General features: G+C 45.2%; 1 protein-coding gene across 1 annotated transcript; it reads left to right on the top strand.

Annotated features, from left to right (window-relative positions):
- The first annotated feature begins 2290 nt into the window (after positions 1–2290).
- Positions 2291–19845, top strand: LOC144179415 (farnesyl pyrophosphate synthase-like). Its single transcript, XM_077707766.1, has 5 exons — positions 2291–2499; positions 8538–8829; positions 11548–11919; positions 14377–14589; positions 19215–19845. Exons 1-5 carry the CDS (start codon positions 2345–2347, stop codon positions 19416–19418), a joined length of 1236 nt encoding a protein of 411 aa, XP_077563892.1. The 5' UTR covers positions 2291–2344; the 3' UTR covers positions 19419–19845.
- Positions 19846–21402: the final 1557 nt, after the last annotated feature.

Raw genomic sequence — 21402 nt, 5'->3', positions numbered from 1 at the left:
TATGTGATTTTAAGTTTTTCATTATAATACAAGTTACGCAGACGCAAAATCTGGTGCGTACAAGCATCAAAAGTCAACCGAGCACAACGAAACAGCAGGAAGAGCGAGGCCGAGCGAAGCAGACGACAAATTCGAGCATCCCTAAGGTGACGTCACGGAAGCGGGCTTCGCAGCGCCGCCCGTGGTCGCGCTCACCGTTAATACCTATAAAATAAGTGCCCGACTGACTTCCTGACTGACTGACTGGTTCATCTACGCCCAGCCAAAAGTACTGGACCTAGCGACTTGACACTTCCGCTGCATATTTCTCTCATGGCGTAGGTGGTTAATAAGGAGTTATTTTCGGAAATTATGCTCCCGGCGGAGGAAACGGGGAAAATTGCTTTTTTTTCGAATTCAGGACTATCTCGCGCAGCCTTTCAAGCATAGAAGTGCTTTTTGCTGATACATTTGTTCTGTAAGATTCTTTTACATTTAATTTAAGATTTTGCCCTAACCAACACTAATGGCGCCAATCGCCATTTCGGAGAACTTGGGTGTTTTAAAAGATACACCATGCTTCGCTGCTTGCTACAGCCAATTGTTTTTTTCTGATAAATGTTACTCCTACAAATGCACAAAAAGAATTTTCGGGATTTTACCATGCGACGCCGCTGAAGCTACGAAAACGAGGTTTTTGAAATTCGAACCATGACGGGCCCAAAAGAACTGACATTTTATGTGAACGCGAAAGCAAGCTGGTGGTTGTAAAAACTTAAGAAGGAGGAGCACATTCCTAGTATGGTGTAGAAGCTCAACACAGCTATTTTTTGTAAATGCACACCTGAGACAGTGAGAAACGCTAAAAATATTTCACAACTCTCTTTCTATCGCAAGCTCCTTGAGATATTGAACAATTCTTTGTTGATATAGGTTACCAGTATAAATTTGTATGAACCATTTTACAATGATTTTCCTGTAACAGCCGTATAGTAGGGAGAAACAACATTTTTAGCAAATTACGTGTTTTTCGGATTTCTCAATGACTATTCAGCACGTTGATATATCCAATTTCCTTTTGATCTCAAATGGTTCTCAGAAAATTATACAAAAATAGATTTCAGGATTTTGTCTCAACAAGTCTATAAAGAGGCCAGCGGGATTTTTAAAATTGCACACCTCTGGGAGTGAAATTCAGTTCAATTTTCCCGCGTAGCATGCATAGCACTCGCGATCAGTTCGGAATTTCAGCAACCACACGTCTTCCAAAGCAGGCGATGTTATTTATTATAAAAGTGTGACTTATCGGTATACTTCACACTTACCAGATAATTCGTCCCATGAGTAAGTAGTTCTCGAGCCCACCATCTTGGTTCAGTTTGTTTTGGTATAGTTCGAATAAAGCATGAGTTCCAGCCGTTTCCCATAGCCGTTTATAAGATAAGGCAAGTTAGAGATAATTCAACACTTTTTATACCCAATCGTGTATATAGTATAGTGGTCCAACCAGGCATCGCCGGGTGCTACCGCTAGTCTCCTCTAAGGTTATACTGGGGTGGGTTTTCGACACATGGGAGTTAGTAGTGTAATTTAATGTCTCGTTCACAACCTCAAATCTCGAACTTCGCTTTAAGGCAACTTGAAGTGACGTAGCAGAAAAATTTTGACAAGGTTCGTTTCTCTTACATGAGCTAAGACTCCTTGACATCGCAACGTTCCTACCAAAAGGTTAGTCGATTTCACTGGAACTCAGTGCACTTGAAGTCGAATTCAATGCCCTCGCCACTACGGCTAAAAATCTTCAGGCCATAAGCACGCTCGTGAAACCTAACAGAAAAAAATGATGCTTTGTAATTGGCCGCTAAATTTTTTCTCCCTCAGTCAAAATCGGCTTATTAAACTCCAACATGTCCTGTGCTCACGCGTTCACCGGTAGCCCGAACTCGCAGAGAAGCAAACATGCATAGTTATCATTAGATTCCATGCCATTGTTTTACATTAGCGGCGCGCGTTACTGAAGCGAGAATAAAAATGCCTAAACAGCACAGCAACGGATAAAGAGTGCTTGGTAAAGGCCAATGCTCTGCCCAGCGACTCCAAGGTTTGGAATGCAGTGTACAAGAATGGAGGCGATAACAGGTGAACGCAAGGTAAGTAAATGGAATATGGGAAGCGGTGAGGAGTTATCAATGTTAAAAATACACTGGTGATAAAAAGAGGGCGCCCTCACCTGCGCAGCGAAGGGGCAGTTTTAAGCCCTGCTACTAGTGCGCATGCGTGATGTGCATTGACTGGTGGATTTAAGTCGAGCCAAACATTCGATGTCCAGGAGACGCCACGGCCGTTTGACAACTTTAGTACAAACATGCGGATCCAGGCAGCGAATGCACTGCGAAGGTTGGCGTCGGGATTCACCCCGCCCACGCGAAAGCTGCCTTTGGCCTCCCTGATGACTCGAACGCAAAACTCATCGTTTTCCACAGCAGCCAGTCTCAACGCCCCCTTAACTTCGGATAACAGGTAGGCAAGCCAATGACTTTCTAAGCCCTGCTTCCCTCAAATTTGAGCCTGTATTTGGAAACTTGCATGCTTATTCTACGCACAAAGAAAGGTTCCCCTTACGCAATTGTGTCGCAATACTTCCTAATTGCCAAGCCAGTCAAGTGAATTATCGAAGCCACGTCCTAAATCACGAGGTGGATGTAAGCCTTAACTTGTTCTTAATGGCTACCTTACGGCGTTTTGTTAACATCTGAATCGTGAAATACCTTGAGGCTTCACTGAGTCTGAAGACCGTTTTGCTAACAGCAGTTTCTGTATTGTTGTGCCACTGCACGATTGATGCCAGAGGGGAGACTTGTAGAACATGTTGAACTCCTACTGCTGAAAGATGCGGCTAAAACTATTTGTGTTTCAAGTTAAGTAGAATATTCTCATCAGGTGCGCCGGCGGCATTCGGTTAAAGATATATATGGTTAAGGCCCGCTGTGTGCTGTTCAAGTAGGGTCTGTGCGCCGCATGATACGTTCAGCAGTCTTGTTCACAAATCACGAGTGACTGCCCCTCCCGTGTTTTGTAATCCGCGTCGCAGCACGGCATTGAGGCCGTAAATAAAACATTTTCACGTGGAGTGCCCTTGAACATTAGATTCGACTGCTTTATCGAAGCGTGGGTGCACCGTCATTAAACTCTAAATTGTTAGAGAACCTACTTACTCTGTTTTCCAACTCACCCCAGAAGCATATCCTCCTGGGAGAAGTACCATGTATATTCTTTCTTTTTCTGGTTTTATCGTCTGTTGAGCAGTATAACTATGACAATCATTTTACGGAAAATCAGGGATTGAACACGATTACTCCGAATTTTATTTATACATCTTTCCTTTGCATATGGTGCCGTCATGGCAAGAACGGCAGTAAGCCTGCGAGAACTGGCATCTGAAGGTAAATTTGACTTCACCTCAATGCAGCCGTACGGTTACATTGAGGTAGATGGCATTTTTTTTTCACAGAAACTTACTCCTCCTTGAGGATTTCCCATACATCTTTATATGGAAAATCCTTGAGGATTTCCCATATAGAGGCGATAATTTAATGGGTTCCCTTTTACTATTTCTACAAGTTACTATTCAAGCGGAGACTGATAGTTGCGAAACGCCTAATGCAGACACTGAAATGTTTTTGAAATTCTATTTTCTACAAATGAGAGCACCGCGAGAAACTTTCGCACCACCCAGCACGCTTGAACGCCCCGTACTGGCCTCAGTAACACAGAGAGTGCGCCCATAGCTCAGCTGTAGCTACGAGCATGGTCATCGAATTCCACATTGTCTCACCACCTTAGCACTATTCCCGATACGTTTAGCGTAGTTCAGCAGCCGCCGCCTGAAAAAAGGCTCGTATCGGTTGCCAACGTACGCGACGTCGGAAATGCCGACGTTATCGGACATCATGCGGATGAGCAACAAAAAAAAAACAAGTCACATGGCGACGCCTTTGCAACAAAAGAAACGGTAAAACCAAAACTGAGGGAGCATACACTAAGGTAGCGACTAATCGATCTCTGGAGTAAAACAATTATGAGCAAAATTTCCCCTCTAATGATTGTCTTTGAATACAGTGTCTCTGATTGTCTTTGTGGTTTCTGTCCAGAGATAATTACTCCGTTTACTTTACAGGCACCCACGAGATGTTGGTATCCTTAAGAGAATCAATTCGGCAGTACGATTAATTCAGGTAAACGTAGTGTGAGTAGAGCTGCGAAGGTAGTGCCATCAGGGGAGAGAGAACGCGTTGCTCGCCTAGTGTATGTAGTTGGAAAATAAAACGTCTTGCGCGATGACATGATGTGCCCTTCTGCCAAAAAAGCACGGCGCGGTGGGCAGCACGTGGCCGGAATACTTAACGCACTCCTAACTTAAAAATAAAACTCTGGCAGGAACGGTAAAAGTGTCCAGCCACGCCTGCTGATATCGAAGTGACTAAGCCACAAATCTCCGCCCACGCAACATGCAGCATGGCTTACGATGTGTCCTTAAGCTTGCCTTCTGTGATAGCGCAAATATACTGGCTTCTTCTTGGGTCATTGTGCGTGTGTGTGTGTGTGTGTGTGCGTGTGTGTGTGTGTGTGTGTGTGCGTGCGTGTGCTTGTGTGTGTGTGTGTGTGTGTGTGTGTTTGTCATGCTGGGACGTGTGTGTGTGTGTGCGTGTGTGTGTGTGTCATGCTGGGACGTGTGTGTGTGTGTGTGTGCGTGTGATTGTCTGTGTATGTGTGTGCGTGTGTGTGTGTGTGTGTGTGTGTGTGTGTGTGTGTGTGTGTGTGTGTGTGTGTGTGTGTGTGTGTGTGTGTGTGTGTGTGTGTGTGTGTGTGTGTGTGTGTGTGTGTGTGTGTGTGTGTGTGTGTGTGTGTGTGTGTGTGTGTGTGTGTGTGTCATGCTGGGATCATAAAGCTACCATAGTACAGGTTGATAATTTCTCAAAATGAACATCGGAATGGTCTCCGGACTGGTCGCATGTCTACTATACGGCATGGGCGAAAACCATACCAGGAGCCGTCAGAATCTTACGTCCGGTTCACCAGTTCTCTTTTGGCCGCTGTTTCAACGTACTCATCATAACTCCTGCATTCATACCATTCGCGATCGACCACTTATGGTGAGGGCGGTGGTTACGAGCCTGCTTCTGCCTTTGTATCCCAGCGGGCAGCTACAGTTGGATATCTACAATTTTTTTGTCAGCTCTGGCTTCATCCTTGAGGCAGAAAAGTTGGCCTATAAAGTATTGATACAAAGTGAAGTAAGTTTATAATGTACTCAACATCAAGTATTAAACCAAAACAATGTTTTGCACAAACACAACGAACGTTTACGTACGTAATTGGCCAGTATTACTGCAGCCTTATTCGTCTGGTTGAGTACTTGTACCCGAAAATATCACATATCTTGGAATCGTAGAAATTAAAGGGGGCCTCTCTTGACAGCTCTCGTCTTACCTTGTTTCGTCTTCCATAGTTTCGTCTTCCTCTCGTCTTCCATAGTTTCCACATACCCCTCAAGGGGTATGTGGAAACTATGCGCTGGTTCGTGGACTTTGGTGCCCAAATGGATTTGGTGGACCGCCCGTTGTCTTCAAATGGGAATTTGACCTGTCCGAAGGACATTCAGAAATCTGTAATTATACGGTACGAATCTATGCTATGGTAGCTTCGTGGAACCAGCATACAATACACGCGATGTAAGGCGGTAGCTAATCCAACACAGGTAGTAGCCCGGGGCTTCCAGTTGGATGCAGAACGTTAATTAAACTTCTTAAAAAACCGCGGGGCATCCCTAAACCGCCCAAGCGATACCGAGCCCCCCGTATTCACAAAAATAATGGGTAGAGTTGAGATATTAGAATGTTGTACCATAAGCAAAAATCTAATGCATGGGGCTCGAACCCAGACGGTTCCCTCCGAGACCCACGAATCTACCCCAAAGCCACTGAGGCCGAGGAGCTCTTTTACCAGTTGTTCAAAGGAACAGAAAGACTGACCCAAGTGCACCAGTACAGGGCGCTGGGCGCGTACCGGCAGTGGCTGTGCCGGGCATGTGCCTATCCGGGAACGCAGTGCCGCCTTTGTAGGAGTAAATTATTGCCAGGGGAAGCCCCAGAGTTTTCGTAAACAGGGCCCTTGATCGGACTTTAGCGGAATCCGCGTTCTGTGTCACACGGGCGTAGAATCGCTTGCCTGCTACCGCGCGTCCTTGCCTTTGATTGCCGTTCCTGCCACTGGGGGTTACTGTCATAGTGATCGGACAATTCTAGTGAGTGGGTATGGGACGACTCCGACGAAAATTTGTAGGAGGAAGAATAAACGTTTCTATAGAGCAGTTGGTCTTGGGGAAGAGTCCTTATTCCACGACCCCTTCAGGCCGTCCACTTTCTTGTGCTCTCTTCAGCAGCCAAAGCTGGCCGTCAGGGTCCGATCTGGACAGTGCTCCCTCCCAGAGCTCAGGGGAAGGGAACGGTAGGGGGGCTAGGTTCGGGTTCTTATTACCGCCCAAAATAATATAGTAAAGCGTGCCCGGAGCCTTGCAGAAGTGGCATTGCGAGGAGTACAGTGTGGGAGACAGAATGTGGGCTCTAGTTGGGTGGGAAAAGGTGTTTGTTTGGATGCCTCAAAGGTTCTTGTTCTTTTGTGAGGTTCTTATGTTTTTATGTAGAGGAGGGTACACTGTCCACTCTAGGTGGTAGTGCTGCGTGATTTCTTTGAAGGACAAGAGGGGACAGACACGCCAGTTCTTGCAGAAACCCTGTCTCTTCTAATTTACCGCTTATCCCTGGGGTTGATGACAGCTCGCCGTGTGGTGTTTTTTTAACAGCAGAGCTTTTCAAGCTTTCTTCTGTCCTTGCCGATCGTTAACAGAAAATTCCGCTAGGCGAAGTGGAAATGAGCAAATGGTAGCCAAAAACCATGAGGGAAAGTAGCAACGAGGCAGGAAACCCACGAACACGTGTTTGGAGTACGCGCCTAAGAAATTGGATTCTGGAGGTCGTGGGAATCGAACCCGGGACCTTTACGCCGTGAGACCGGAAACCTGTTCACTGGTCCACCCCGAAGTCCCGATGACCTCGGGGTCAGCCGCCGCGGGGAACAAAACAATGTGCAACCAAATCAGACAGAAAGAACGCTTCCCGGGTCAGAATCAAACCTCGGTCCCTCGCGTTATGAAACCGGAGTATATACGATTGCGCTATCATCGCATTCAGTGCGCACAGTATTTTCCTTGGGTTCGCGTCGCCGGCGTTTGCTTTGGACTATGGCTGAGTTGAAGTGCACTTTGGCTTCGGATTTTGGTAGTTTGGATTTTGGTCCCGAGGGGGGTCGATTGATTGATTGATTGATTGATTGATTGATTGATTGATTGATTGATTGATTGATTGATTGATTGATTGATTGATTGATTGATTGATTGATTGATTGATTGATTGATTGCAGGGTTTAACGCACCGACGCAACGCAGGCGATGAAGCGCGCCGTATTTGAGGGCTCCGGATTAATTTTGACCACCCGGGGGTCTTTAACGTGCACCAAAATATCGTACACACGGGCGTTTTTGCTTTTCGCCTCCATCAGAAAAGTGGCCGCCACGGCCGGGAATCGAAACCGCGCTCTCGTGCTCAGCAACACAACGCCTTAGCCACTGATCCACCGCGGCGGGTGGGGGGTGGATTGAGTACTTGATTTAGCTCAGTTTTCCACGAACAATCCACTTTTAACCATCTTTCACTTTTTAAAAAAGCCAAAGCTAAGCTAGTGAAGACTACCAGCTCCGCTGTTTCCAGTCTTCGCATCGCAAGTACAAAGGTGGCCCAGTTTTTTTTTGTTGTTGTTGTTGTTGAAAGCACGTGGAATCTGGGTCAGCGCATTTCCTGCCGCAACTGGCACATAATTCTGTCAGTTATCAATGCTGAAGCGTGTTCGCCACTTTAAAACCGCATTTTGATGTTGCTCGTCCGCCATCTTTGTTTCTTATGCTTCATGGCCTAACCTTTCAGATGTCCCAACACTGGGCATTACGGGACGTTGGCAGAATACTTCGTAAACTGTATGAAAATTGAATCTTATGTTTGTGGATTTCCTGTGAGACATTCAGCGAGTGCGGTTGAGGATCCTTCGTTATTTTATGCTTTTACTATGTTTTTCAAACAGTGTTCAAGTCATGCTATAGAAAAGGCAATATATTGAGATTGGCGAAAAGGTGAAGTAGTGAAGCTGTCGGCCGATTCGTTAAGGCCTGGTTTGGAAAAGCTGTGTTTTGCGGCGCAGTTTGTGGTTTAACGTATTCGGTTGGTATATAACATTCACTCAAAACAAATTAGAAAGGCATAAGACTACCCAATTCATTTCTAACTAGTTCAAAGTTGACCACAACAATTCTACCGCACGATGGTCCCAGAGGAAACGATATGTATGTTACATCTTCCACGATTTGCAGCGTGTAAACACTAAGCACTAAAAGCTCACTGCTTGAGGCCCATTCTCGTCAGGCTACATGTAATCTCTTCGCGACGCAGGTCTCAAAAGCTGAACACATCAGAGCTAAAGCGGCCATCGAAGCTCTACTGCCAGACGGATCTGCCGGTCTTGGAAGCGAAAGAACGTATGCTGTCGACTGTGAAGGAAATGGAATTTGGAGTTCCCCGAGCGCGCGAAATGTTGGACGCCTTGGGAGAGGCCCTGGAGTACATCCTGTACCACAAAAACCGGCCTCGACTCCTGGGTGTCCTTCAGACATACCAGCTCTTGGCTGAAGACCCGGACAAGAATCTGCCCGATGCCGCCATGGTTGGCTGGTGCGTCGAACTGGTGCGTATATTTCTGGCCTTATTGGGCTTAATTCCTCATTTCTCAATACCATCTGCTACGGAATGTAATACCATATAGCGTGCTTCGTGGACAGCCTGATAGAAGATATGTGCTCTGTACTCTTCTTCTTTTCTCCTTTTACTTTTCTTTCGGAGATAATAGCTGGCAGGCACTTCCCAAGCAATCCCCGTGTCTTGTGGCCAAAGCTTCAACAAATACGCTTAACAAAAATTCCCCCGCATTTCCCCGAGGGGGAGAATGTGAAAGTGCGAATGCACGGTTGTCGACCCGCTTGCGGCGCTTGCGCTCGGCCCCCGCAGCCCACCGCCTCGCCGCCTTCTCTTCCATCTCTTCCATCGGGTTTGTAGTATCACGTGTACACCACGCAGTTATCAAGCCGCTATAACGCCGCTGAGTCGCCAACGCACGCCGCTGACAAACGTAGTTTGAATGCGTTAAAGATATAAGGCGCGTTACTGACAATAGGGAGTTTTAGAATAGGGGAAGCCGGCGTTGGGGGCCCCCAAGAAGTTAGGGGAACCCAAACGCAAGGCGCTCGCGCGCGGAGAGTTTTAGAAGAGGGGCGCCCCCGACAGCCCGCAACCGGCTTGCGTTGCTCAGCTCGGCTGATGGAAACTTTAGGCTTAGCGTCGTGGCGAAAATTTGATTGCCGCTATCTGTGCAACTGCGAATGACAATCCATAACACAACTTTTCACCACACTATCATCCCCTTTCTCGCATGTGGAAGTGTATTTCAGCTATAACTGCCGTTTCAGCGATCGGTGACCAAGACATCTGCATTGCCTGTTTCGATGCTTCCGCGCAGGTAGCGCCATCTCTCAGCCGCTCCGCGCACCGCGCGCCGCGGCGATCGGTCGGATCGCCGAACGTCCGCGGCCGCTCAGCGTAGGCTTAGCATCGCGGCAGATATCTGATCGCCGCTTTTAAAATAAGCCCTGACAACAAGCCCTAGCACAATTTTTCATCACACTAACACTTACTTTCTCGCATGTGGAGTTTCTTTTTAGCGATCAGATTGATTCGGAAGAGCAGCGACAAGCGGTTGCTACCGTGGTCTGCGCCGGTTTGAGCCGCTGAGCGTGCCGAGCTGGCAGGCGCGGCCGGCGTGTGCGCGGACTGTTTCTGAAGGCAGAAAACACTTCACGATTACCTGCTTTATCCATACCTAGCGAACGACGCGCGGAATCAACAAATTCAGCTCAGCGATCGTCGTAGTTGATCGGGTGACGAGCCGCAGGTTTCGCTTCAGCCATGGTCACGCGCAGTCTCGCTGGCTGCGAGAGCGACGCAAGAACGCAGACTCCAGCTTTGGGGCGCCCGCTATTCCAGCAAAATAGCGTGCGCGCTAAACGCAAACCCAAAACCCCAAGGACGGCTTGGGTTCTGTGCATGCGCAGTACGACGCCCCAAGACGCTTGGGGGCCCCAGAGCGTTGGGGCCCCCTATTCTAAAACTCCCTAATATCAGCGTCGCGTCCGTGGCTTATTCGGTAGAGCGTCGGGCTGCGGCCCGCAAAGTCCTCGAATCGAAACCTGGCGCCGGATGCTGTTTCTTTTTTAAATATAGAGGAGCACTGCGGACGCCGCCGCCGCCGGCGGTGGATGGTTTGGGGTCGCTTATAAAGTGCATTCGCACTTAAAAGAAATCACGCAAGCCAGTTAGGAGAAACGATGAGCGGTGGCTTGTATTTTGCCATTGTCGCTTAAACGTTACACTGGCGAGAGCCCGTCTTCGTTTATGCGTTCGGTCCGTGGGTCTTTTGAGTTCCCTCGATTCTCCGTGCATCGCTGATGTGCGGTAAGACGGTATCGTTCTAGAGATGATGGTCCTTCTTGTCCGCAGTGCTGGAAGAATCGCCGCCCGCGACGTGAAGAATGAGTTGATGATTTTGCCTTAATAAGTACACCTGTGCACGGTCAGCATTGAAATGGCGCAGCATTCCGATCCTCCATAACAAAATAGGTGCAATATAAGCACGGGTAGCGTAACGTGTGTCCTCACTAAGAAGAGGGTCGCGTAATCCCGCTGCTTTTTCAAGTGGGACGCCAGACAAGACGCGCGGCCATGACCTTACTTCTTATCATAAGCGACTGTAGTGGAAACCCAGCAGACAAAAGGGCCCACCTACTTTTCCCTACCATCGAGAAGAGAGAATTATCTTCTCTCTCGAGCCCATGGAGAGAAACGCGCCGTTTCATAAAGACTCCGATCGTAGATAATTTATCTTGGCTTTGTTTTTCCTTCTGGAGCAACGAGTTCCAATAATTATCTTCGTGCTGCTCGTTCAAGACGGCCCCGGTTACACACAAGACGGTGAACTTGCTCACTTTTTATTGGGCGGCACAAACCTCACTACGGGTTCAAGCATTAAAACGCACGCGGATTTGATGCCTCTGACAAAGGTGTCCACAATCCCGTGTGCCAAAGCTTCAAAGAATATTTTCGCAGAAGGATTGAAATGCAAATATTTTAAATGCATTACGGAAGGGAAGTTGTTAGCAGTCAAGCTTGGACAAAATGTGGTCCTAGGTGTACGACCATCCGTCGTTCGAAACAACCAGTTACAGAAGCTACAAATCAAACCTCCCACTCGTCTGGAAAATAAGATGTTGTAAGTGTGTACGAGTACTCACGGTACTTGCGAGCAGGCAAAGGCAGCTTTCTAAAAGCGGGGTGTCGATTTTCTTTAACGCAGTTGGAATGCTACCAGATATCGGTAGACGACATGATGGACGGCTCACCGATGCGCCGCGGTCGTCCAGCCGCGCACACACGGCCCGACATCGGCTGGCGGGCCATCATCGATGCGGTCATCTTCGAGAAGGCCGTCAGCTTCGTGCTCAAGAGACGGCTTTCATCGCACCCGATGCTTCCAGCCCTGTTGGACCTCTTCGACGACTGTGACCTGAGGGCTGTGCTAGGGCAAATGTTTGACGTGCTGAGCACCGCAACCACAAGCGGCGGCCAGCAGCTGAGACACCCATCGTTCGATCGTTACTGGGCCGTGGGAATCTTGAAGTCTGGTCCGTTCACACTGGAGCTACCTGTCCGCGCGGGAATGTATATGGTAAGGCCTTCTGCGTTTAAGCATCACTACTGCATTTGTTTATTTGGGGGAACTTAAACTTTTCTTTTCTTCGTTAGACTTGCTAAACCAAGAATTCAGGACCTGCGAATAAACTGCCGAAAATTTACATCATACCCAGATAGTACCTGATTGTTATAAAGGAATGTCGGTGAATCCAACGACGTTCGAGACGTCATATGCTGCACAGGCACAGCCATTCAGTGGAACAAGAAGTGAGCAAACGTGGTGTGAACTTTGTAATATTGCTTCTAAATTCGGTTCTTCCACTGTACAAATCTAGTCAATGCTTTTGACGTAAAAAAGGTATGAATGGCGGAAACAAGAACTTTTATCTTCAACCTGAAATTGCCTACATATCTTCGACAAAACCTCACAGGGGTGCTGAAAATTCAGCATGAGCTTTAAGTGTTGCTGATTAGTTGATCATAAAATATTTTTGATTGATTAATCAATTATTGATTGATTGATTGATTGATTGATTGATTGATTGATTGATTGATTTATTGATTGATTGATTGATTGATTGATTGATTGATTGATTGATTGATTGATTGATTGATTGATTGATTGATTGATTGATTGATTGATTGATTGTCGAAAAAGTCGCCATGTTCTTACCTTCACCTGGATTTTACATTGTTCTCTCAAGGAACATGATAGCATCCACCAGTTATAAAGGACGCTAACATATTATCGCCAAATATAGCTTTAATAACCAAAGCTTTAGCCCGAAGGTTGTGCTAGAGAATCCAGTGGGTTGTTTTTGCAGAAAAGAAGTCACTTCGACAAAAGGAAGCCAATGAATACGTATCTTCGTAGGCACTCGTGTTGGAAGATCATATAACCTTCCAGAAGCAACCCGAGGACCCCTTAAACCTTGCAGATGCGAAACAGCCCTTAACTACAGTGAAAAAGTGCACAAAATTCAGTTTCGACGGAATTTGGACGTTCACGCGTAAACCTACCCCACGCGCACAATTTCTTTTCATACACTGTATATTTACAAGTTGCGACCGGTTTTTTCGTTCTGCTCTTTGTACACGTTTCTCTCCCAATTTTCTCGCTGAACATAAATTTCAACATTCCTTCCAGTCACATCATTCCTCTTTGTTGCTCTCATCCTTCTTCTAATCACCACCAAAGCTGAACAGGGTGGCATTTTTTTTTCAAGTACTCAAAAAACTACAAGGAGTGTTAGAATTGAACAAGTAGATGGCGCCAGGCGCGAGAAAGAAGTGGCCGGCTTGATTCCACGGGGGAACGGAATCTCGATTCACCTATACCCATTAAATAATATTAAGAAATGATAATAAAAGCTGCCGTAAAAAGCTGACGGTCAATGAGCCCCTTTTCCTTTGGCAGTGGCGTAAAAATCCAACCCACGAATACCACATACCCAATTGGGGGTACTGGCCAAAGATTATGGCAGCAGCCGCCAGAGGCCCATGACTGATTTAACTCTTTTCCTTGGCGCTGGCATTAACATCTTCGCCCGAACGTATTCTTCTTGATCACATAATGACAGAACTCTTCGGGGGCTCAGAAACAACGTTCTTCTCCACTTTCTTTTAACCCTTGCGCAAAAAAAAAGAACATAATTTCATTACCGGACCTAGCGTAGAGTTTGGATGTACGCACACAATGTAAGAAACTATTTTGCATAGGGTATTTTATTTCTCAGTGTGAATTGGTAAACTCTGGGATGCAGTTATGAATGTAACTTCTAATATTGCAAACTTCAACTGTGAATTGAACAATAATTGGTGATATCATTCTGGATTTTTTTGTTATTGACGCGAGACATGTTTGCCTCTACTCGGACCAATCGAATTGTATTTGCCTGTTACGATGGACCCGGCACTCCTTCGGCTGTAGTTCCAGTATAAATGTGAAAAAGTATTATACGTCATTTATGAACGTCTTCTTATTCTTAAATTTGTTAAAACTACAGGCAAACAACGGGAACGCATGTTATTGCTTACACAGCCAAAATTTTACGGATCAGGATTCGAGAAGTTAGACTTTTACAAACCTAGTACTGAATCACTGAAAACTGAGACAATGATTACTGGGCTCCAAACGAATTTGCCAAGATACTGAAATTTCGGCACAAACACGTTGGTTAAAGCCGCATGCTTCTCCACCCATAAATAGGCGACTGTAAAAGGCAGCAGTGTTAACATTGAACGTTACCTTTTGTCATTACGGCGTCAGAATACCATTATGTTCAGAGACTTTACATTCATGCTAATAAAAGTTGCGTGACAATGCTGCCCTGAGTCCACGCCGCGTATTCTTCAGAGAACCAAAACTTCCTGTATTTGTCATTAAGCCATGATTCAATGTGAAAAATTTCCAAGCTGGTCAATGATATTTCGTGTTGTGTTTTATTGAAGCGATGCTGTTTAGTCTTATTCGTGCACTTTATGTGTGCAGGCTGGTGTCGTGGACCCAAAGCTGCACCAGCAGGCACACGAGGCTTCTACTGCCTTGGGGCAAATCTACATGGCCCATAACGACTTCAACGACTGCTACAGTTGCCCGGAGGTCATGGGAAGGGTTGGAACTGACATCGTGGAGCACAAGCACACGTGGTTCCTCATCTCTGCCCTCAAGTTGGCCTCACCAGAGCAAGTCCAAACACTTAAGGTATATGTCCATTCAAGGAGTGTAACGTGTGCTTCAACTGTAGGGCGAGGTACAATTCGGGTGATTTCTGACGTACGTACATACGTAATAGCTAGGTAGGTTCCACCTGAACCTCGATCTACCACCCCCCAATTCTTTCCTGAATGGATACGTGGGTTTTGTGGAGTGCCTTTCCAATGAAACTACTTAATCCTGGTGTCGTGGTACCATCACCCGAAAGCATGGTACCATTCCCAGCGTGGTATCATTACTTTGGAGGCCCACTTCAGCGCGATTTGTCGAAGGGGCGAAAGATGCCACCGCAAACCGCAGTATACCATTATATTCACATAGCACCCCTGACTGCGGAGGGGAGCACAGCCATCCGGTAGCTTTGTTAGTATGGCATCAGAAGTGTATTCGGAAGGTCATAGCTTCGGTTGCCGACAGGGTAGCATGTTTTTTTTTCCTTTTTCGTGTAAAACAATAAACCAACTTCATCATGAAAAATTGATGAACTGCTTCCCTTAAGCCCTTCTTGGCGTTTTTGATGCAATTGTTCCCACTGGTCAAGCTAAAACAATAGCAAAGGGTTGGGGAAGAAAGCCGTGAAAACGGATCAAGAGAGGCAAGACTCAAGGTTACGTCAGAAGAGCAGCCCATCTATTGCACCAAAGTGAAAATATCGTCATCAAAAAGCCCGCGAAAATATTGTCACAAGGACCCGTGATTTTGAATCAACAATAGGCATAAAAATGGGTCCTTATTGCAATTAACAAAAAAAGGCGACGTAAAACACTTGAAAAATATCAGGCCCATCATCCTCCTTTCTGTTTGGACGAGTTTCTTTACAAAAGCAATACTTAATGGAAAACGGGAACTTTCAACAACCTAACTGTCGTTGGAAAATATTTGTTTCTGGTGAGTTATATTCATTCAATAAACCAGGTAGTTGGTGCGTATGCACAAAATATTCAACCTGTACCAAGCTTTTTAGTCATTATAAAATGTCACTGGACTCAGTACCCACGGCAGTCGTTGAAGCAGTAATTGATCGTGGAGTAGAGAAACCGCATGTAGCGCCGTTCGAAGGTGTATACGAAGATCATCCTTTATAAGAGGGCAACAATATTTCCTATGAAGAAGGGTGTAAGGCAAAGAGGTACAAATTCGCCCGAGTTATTTACAGACTGTCTGGAAGGGGTGAATGAGAAATCTAATTAGGACAAGTCAGCTTCACGGGCCAATATGAAATACATGAGGAATTTGAGATTTGCGGGTGCCATTGTTCTTCAGTCAGTCGAGCCGAGATTCGTTCGAAACGCTTAGACAATTCTACGTGAAACGCTTGAATGTTATTACAAAACTTCACACAAGTAACTTACAAGTATGAGTAAGCGAACATTCACAGATACGCCATTTCAGTGTTGGTGTAGTAATACCAGAGCAATACCATAACTCTCTTGGGAAAATCGTTAGTGTTGATCCAAGCCATAAGAAAGAGCAGAATTATAATAGGCCCAGCTGCATTCCGTGAGCATCCTCAAATTGTTTTCTGCAAACTACCTTTGCCACTAAAGAAACAGGTGTAAAATCAAATTCTAATTTAGGTAATGCCATTCTGGGCCAACACGTACAGTTTAAGTGAGCCGCTTTAAACAAAACTACGACAAGCGTAACCAGCGACAACAAACAGCTAGGGGTGACACTCAGAGATACTAAAACCGCACCGACGATTACAGAACCAAATCAGGCCGAATAAATTCAAGTACAAATTAATTGATTAACTAAGATATAATTAATGAGCAAGTCATGAATTAAGGGTGAAAAAAAACAGCTGTGCCATTCATTTAATGCAGTAGGTTCCAGCGAGCAGAGTAACACCAAGAATTTGACGCAGAAATGAATAAAGAAAATTCAGGAGCAAAGAATAGACCCGTCAAACTCAGCAAGGAAGTGGCTGGAAATCTTTGAAGGAGGCCTTTGTGCTGCACGGAACAAAATAACAGGATGTTGATGCGTATGTGCACATGTATATAGATATAGCCAAATATATTGTGAAATAAAAGGCACGGTAAATGAACCCCGATAGAAATACCAAGAATGTGATTAGAGGGTCCTTCGTTTCCCGGGAGCAAAGCAGAATTATGTGAACAAAGAAAGAAAGAAAGGTAGGAAAAAATAAGGCAAAATAAGGAATAATAAAATAATGGGAGAAAGAAATAAAAGAGAAAGGAATGAAGAAAGGAAAAAACAAACAAACAAAAAGAATTGAAGGCAGCAATGAGAAAGGAAGGAATAAATTTTTTGAAACAACGAAAAAGAAAGGACGGAAGGAAGGAAGGAAGGAAGGAAGGAAGGAAGGAAGGAGGGGAGGGAGGGAGGGAGGGAGGGAGGGAGGGAGGGAAATAAAATAAAGCATGGGCCCTTCTTGGATGTGAAGCATCACACTGGGACACTAATTCAGCTCCGTCAACAATACAGCTGCAGATGCTGCTTTTTAATGCGTATAGTTATTTTCCGAAAACCCTTACTGCCACGACTGTGTTACGCCCTGAATTTCCAAAAAATGCAGAGTTGGCGGAATTAACCCTGCAATCGTAATAATCGCGCAAGTGGAGATAATGGGTCAAACAGAATTCTGAAAAACTAAAAAAAGTGAAAATGGGAAAATAAATTCACAAAAACGATCTGACAAAATCAAAACTATCAATCTTATACTTCTTTCCCTGAAACCCAAGGATAAAATCAAAAGTCTGCAAAAAGGTTCGAAATATGACTAAGAAATGGCGAAAATGACGAAACGTGTAACACAGTGAGTTTCCAGAAAAATGCATATTTGGCGAAATCAACACCTGTAATCTTTATCAAAGAGCAAATGCAGATAATTGTCCGAAAAGAATTGTGAAAAACTAACAATAAAAAAATAGAAAAATACAACTTTTACCAAATGTATTTCAAAAAATCCAGGATATACATCTTTTACATTCCCCCACAATTAAGAACAAACAAAAAAGTCCGCAACACAACGTTCAATACACAAATAAATGTGTGCAAATGGCAAACCGTGTATCACCTTTAATTTCCGCAAAAGTGCAGATTTGACGAAAGTAACACTTGTAATTTTTTAATATCGCAAAGGGAAATACTTGGTCTCGACATAATTTTGAAAAACCGAGAAACATGTAAAATAGAAACAATAATTTTTAACATAAATCATCTCGCATCGGAAATATGTATGTTTTACATCTCCCCCAAAAACCAAGAATAAACAAATAAGCCCGCAAAACAACCTTTAAATAACGGCCTGCATTTCCTCAGAAATGCATATTTGGCGAAAGTAACACATAGAACCTTTATAAGAGCGGCAAGGGAGATAATTGGTCCACCAGAATTTTAAAAACCAACAAATAAGCAAAATGGAAAAATAAAACTTCCAGAAGAATCCTCTGAAAAAAGGATTCTTCTGAAGATGTTATACATCTTCCCCTAAAACAAAAGAACAAATGAAAAAAAGTCACCAAAGAACGTTGAAAATAGGTACGTATACGAAGAGCGCGAACGGACCAACTCAGTAGTACGCCTTGCTTCTTAAAAAAATACATATTTAGGAAATTAAAGGCACTTCATTTCTACAGTGGTGCCTTTTTACATCATTGGCGAAAAGAAACGAAAGAAAACTTAAAACAACAAACTTAACCAACGTATTTTGCTACTCATAGCCATATTTTGTTGTAAATAACTCGCGCTTTAGATAAGCGACTTAGAAATGCTGTGCATTAGTGGACAATCCTCTGATTTTCTGCAGATTTTTTCAATTCCCAAAATTTTTGGCGTTGAGGTCCGCGCCAGCGTGTCCCCCGATTGAAGGCGGTATCCACCTCTGCACCGACAATTCTTGGTGATGAAGGAGACACTTTTCACGACCATCCGCCGTGACTGGAACGTGTACGAGATGGGAGGAGCAGTAGTGTAACGTGGAGCCCTTTTTTTGCTTCCATCGGCATTAAGACTTTCTGAACCAAGGCTTTGTATTACATCCAGCTTACGAGCTTTAGTTTGAAGCTTGTGTAATGCAGAACCCAAATGTCATGATACAAGAAGAGGGAACACAAACCGCTTTTTGTGTGATCTGTGTTTGACAGCCTCCCTGAAAAAAACTGTAATTGATTCATCTGTCATAGGAATCGGTAAAGCAGGAAAGTGCAGCGAAATCTGCAGCGGAGCATGATTTGCGGGTCGGGGGCTGTCTTGCGGGTGTGTTTGGCGAGCGACGTCCTGCTGGCGGTTCGCTTCGGCAAAGGTGTACTGGCGTCATTTCCGGGACGAATATGACGTCAGTGATATCTTGGTGTATTTCGGCATAAAATAATTTCGTGTTATGATATAAAACCCAAAAACGAACCACCCGAAATACAATGTACTCTTTAGTACTAAGGGTTCCTTTTCCGCAAAAAAAAAAAACACTGTGTGCAGGGGTTAACCATTTACAGACCGCTTGCTTCGTTGTATTGGCGTCACTTCCGGGACGGATATGACGTACGCGAAATCTTCATGAATTCTGGAGTAAAACAATTTCGCGCTAAAAACTATTGCTGTAGGGAGAGAACGGAAAATAACAAATACCTGATCTTTCTTTCTCACAGGCTCACATTGGGCGGGGAGTGACCGGTGGTCCAGACGAAGCTGCAGTCAAAGCTGTTTACGACGAGCTGAACCTTCACGACCGCTACATGGAATTCCAAAACCAAGCTCTCCGCGACTTCGATAAACACCTCGATCGGATGCCACCAAACATGGCGGAAGCTTTCCGCCTCCAGAGGGACATTCTGATGGGCCCTGACACGTAGATACGCTTACCGTTGAATCACACTACCACGTCTGCTTAGCGCAACTTCTTGCCACCGCCTAAGTACTCACACTTTAGGATAATTTGGAGTAATAAGTACGTACAATGATGAAATCGCACTCAGAATGGTGAAGGTGACGAATTCAAAGGGAAATGCGAAAAAATGTACGTCTTAAAAATACTTGCGATGCTTTACCTACACATCTCAAAGACGAGGGCACATTACTGCTCGCAATGTTACGTGTGCACAATTTCTGGTTGTGAGTTTTCCCAGTTTGATCTAGCCCAAAGCTAAGGCAACAGTGTGGCATGGACACAAGCAGTATTTTTGTCCCATAATTGTCCTGCTGTACAATCCTCAACTGCAACCGGCTTTTGTGCGGCTCTTCTTTACAGATGACATGTGAATAAATACTTTTATCAACCTACGCGCCTTGCTTGTTATTCTGTTAAATTTCACAAAACAAACACTAAATGCATCTGCATCCACCACAATCCTGAAATAGCGCTGTAAAAATACTGTCACCAGGCGGCATAAGCAAAAGAATACAATGAGTTTTCTTTCCCAGCCCTGGACGTTTGGCAAGGAGGAGGAGGAATAAACTTTATTTCTATATTAGTTCAAGGAGTAGTGGTAATGGGGGGTCTTAGCCCAGAAGTCCCTGGGCGGTCGCTGCCATGCGGGCCCTTTCATCCAGACGAAGTTGATCGCCGGGTCCCAGGCTGGCTAGCATGCCTTCCCACTGCTTATGGTTGGGGGAGGGAAAAGGAAAATATTTTCATGTTGTCTCGTCCATTCTCTTCACATATTTCGTGGGCTGAATGCACCTCAATACGCCGAAGCTACGAGTGGGCTATAAGGCGAGCCGTGGTGGAGGGCTGTGGGTTAGTTGTGACCACCGGGAATCTTAAACGTGCGCCGAAGTATCGACACACGGAGGGCGTTTTCGCTTTTCGCATCTGTCAGAAACGCAGCCACCGCGACCGGTATCGAACCCGTGTCCTTATGCTCGGTAGAACCATGGATTAGCCACGGAGCTAATGCGGATTTTCTTCTTCATTACATTTTGCACAAACACAATACAAGTCGCGAATAAATTAAAAACTTTGGCTGACGGGAGGATTTAAAATAAACATCAAATGTACACAGCTCTCCCAAAAAAGGTAGCCGTTCAAGTTCGATGTCCTCTAATTTTTACAATTCGTACAACAGCCTGACATTCTGTGCAAAATACTTGCTCAGTGTGAGCGCATTCGGGTCCGCATGCCGCGCAGCCATTCTGGACCTCCGACTGGAATGTAACCCCAGCGCCATGATAAAATCGTATGTGACATTTCCGCGCTCAACCGGACAGAATCGAATATTATGCGCTGAAATGCGGAGGTCTTTCTTTAACGTTAGACATCCCAAAAAATATGGCATCCAAGAACTCCGTGAGGACGTGCTCCACTGTTTCGAATTTAGCACACAGCGTGCACATGTTAGACCCACCAAAAAGCAGACCCTTTCCCTCCATCCACACCTTAACTGGCTGCGCTCCTCGAGGTAACTTAAAAACAAAGTTATCAGCGATGCTGAGACTGCCATTTTTTTCATATGGGGTAACATATCCTGCCCAGGGCCAGAAATAAACACTTCGCGACAACGTAGTACCGGGAACAGCATCTCTCTCAAATTATTTGTAAGGGTTTTCTCGAAACAGTGGCTAAATATTCTACTGAAAATCGCACCGTAAGAAACCGAAAGACTCTACCACGTCCTTCATATAGCCTTACACCGAATCACATTCATCATTTACAGAAGAAACAATATACATAGGCTACGCGTTTACTAATGTAATCTGCATGACAGTGCGAAGAAATGAATCACGTGTATCACGCACATACGTAAACCGGTTTACAAGTTGGCGAACAAATACGTGACACAGGCCAACACTCCCGTGCGTTACTCAGCGAAAAAGGTTCTTCAAACTGGTACGCTCCCT

This window comes from Haemaphysalis longicornis, unplaced genomic scaffold (assembly GCF_048455015.1).
Source record: "Haemaphysalis longicornis isolate Haplotype H1 unplaced genomic scaffold, Haemaphysalis longicornis Haplotype H1 scaffold_4, whole genome shotgun sequence".
Lineage (NCBI taxonomy): Eukaryota > Metazoa > Arthropoda > Arachnida > Ixodida > Ixodidae > Haemaphysalis > Haemaphysalis longicornis.
Note: the sequence above shows the minus strand (reverse complement) of the source record. Positions and strands in the feature narration are given on the sequence as shown.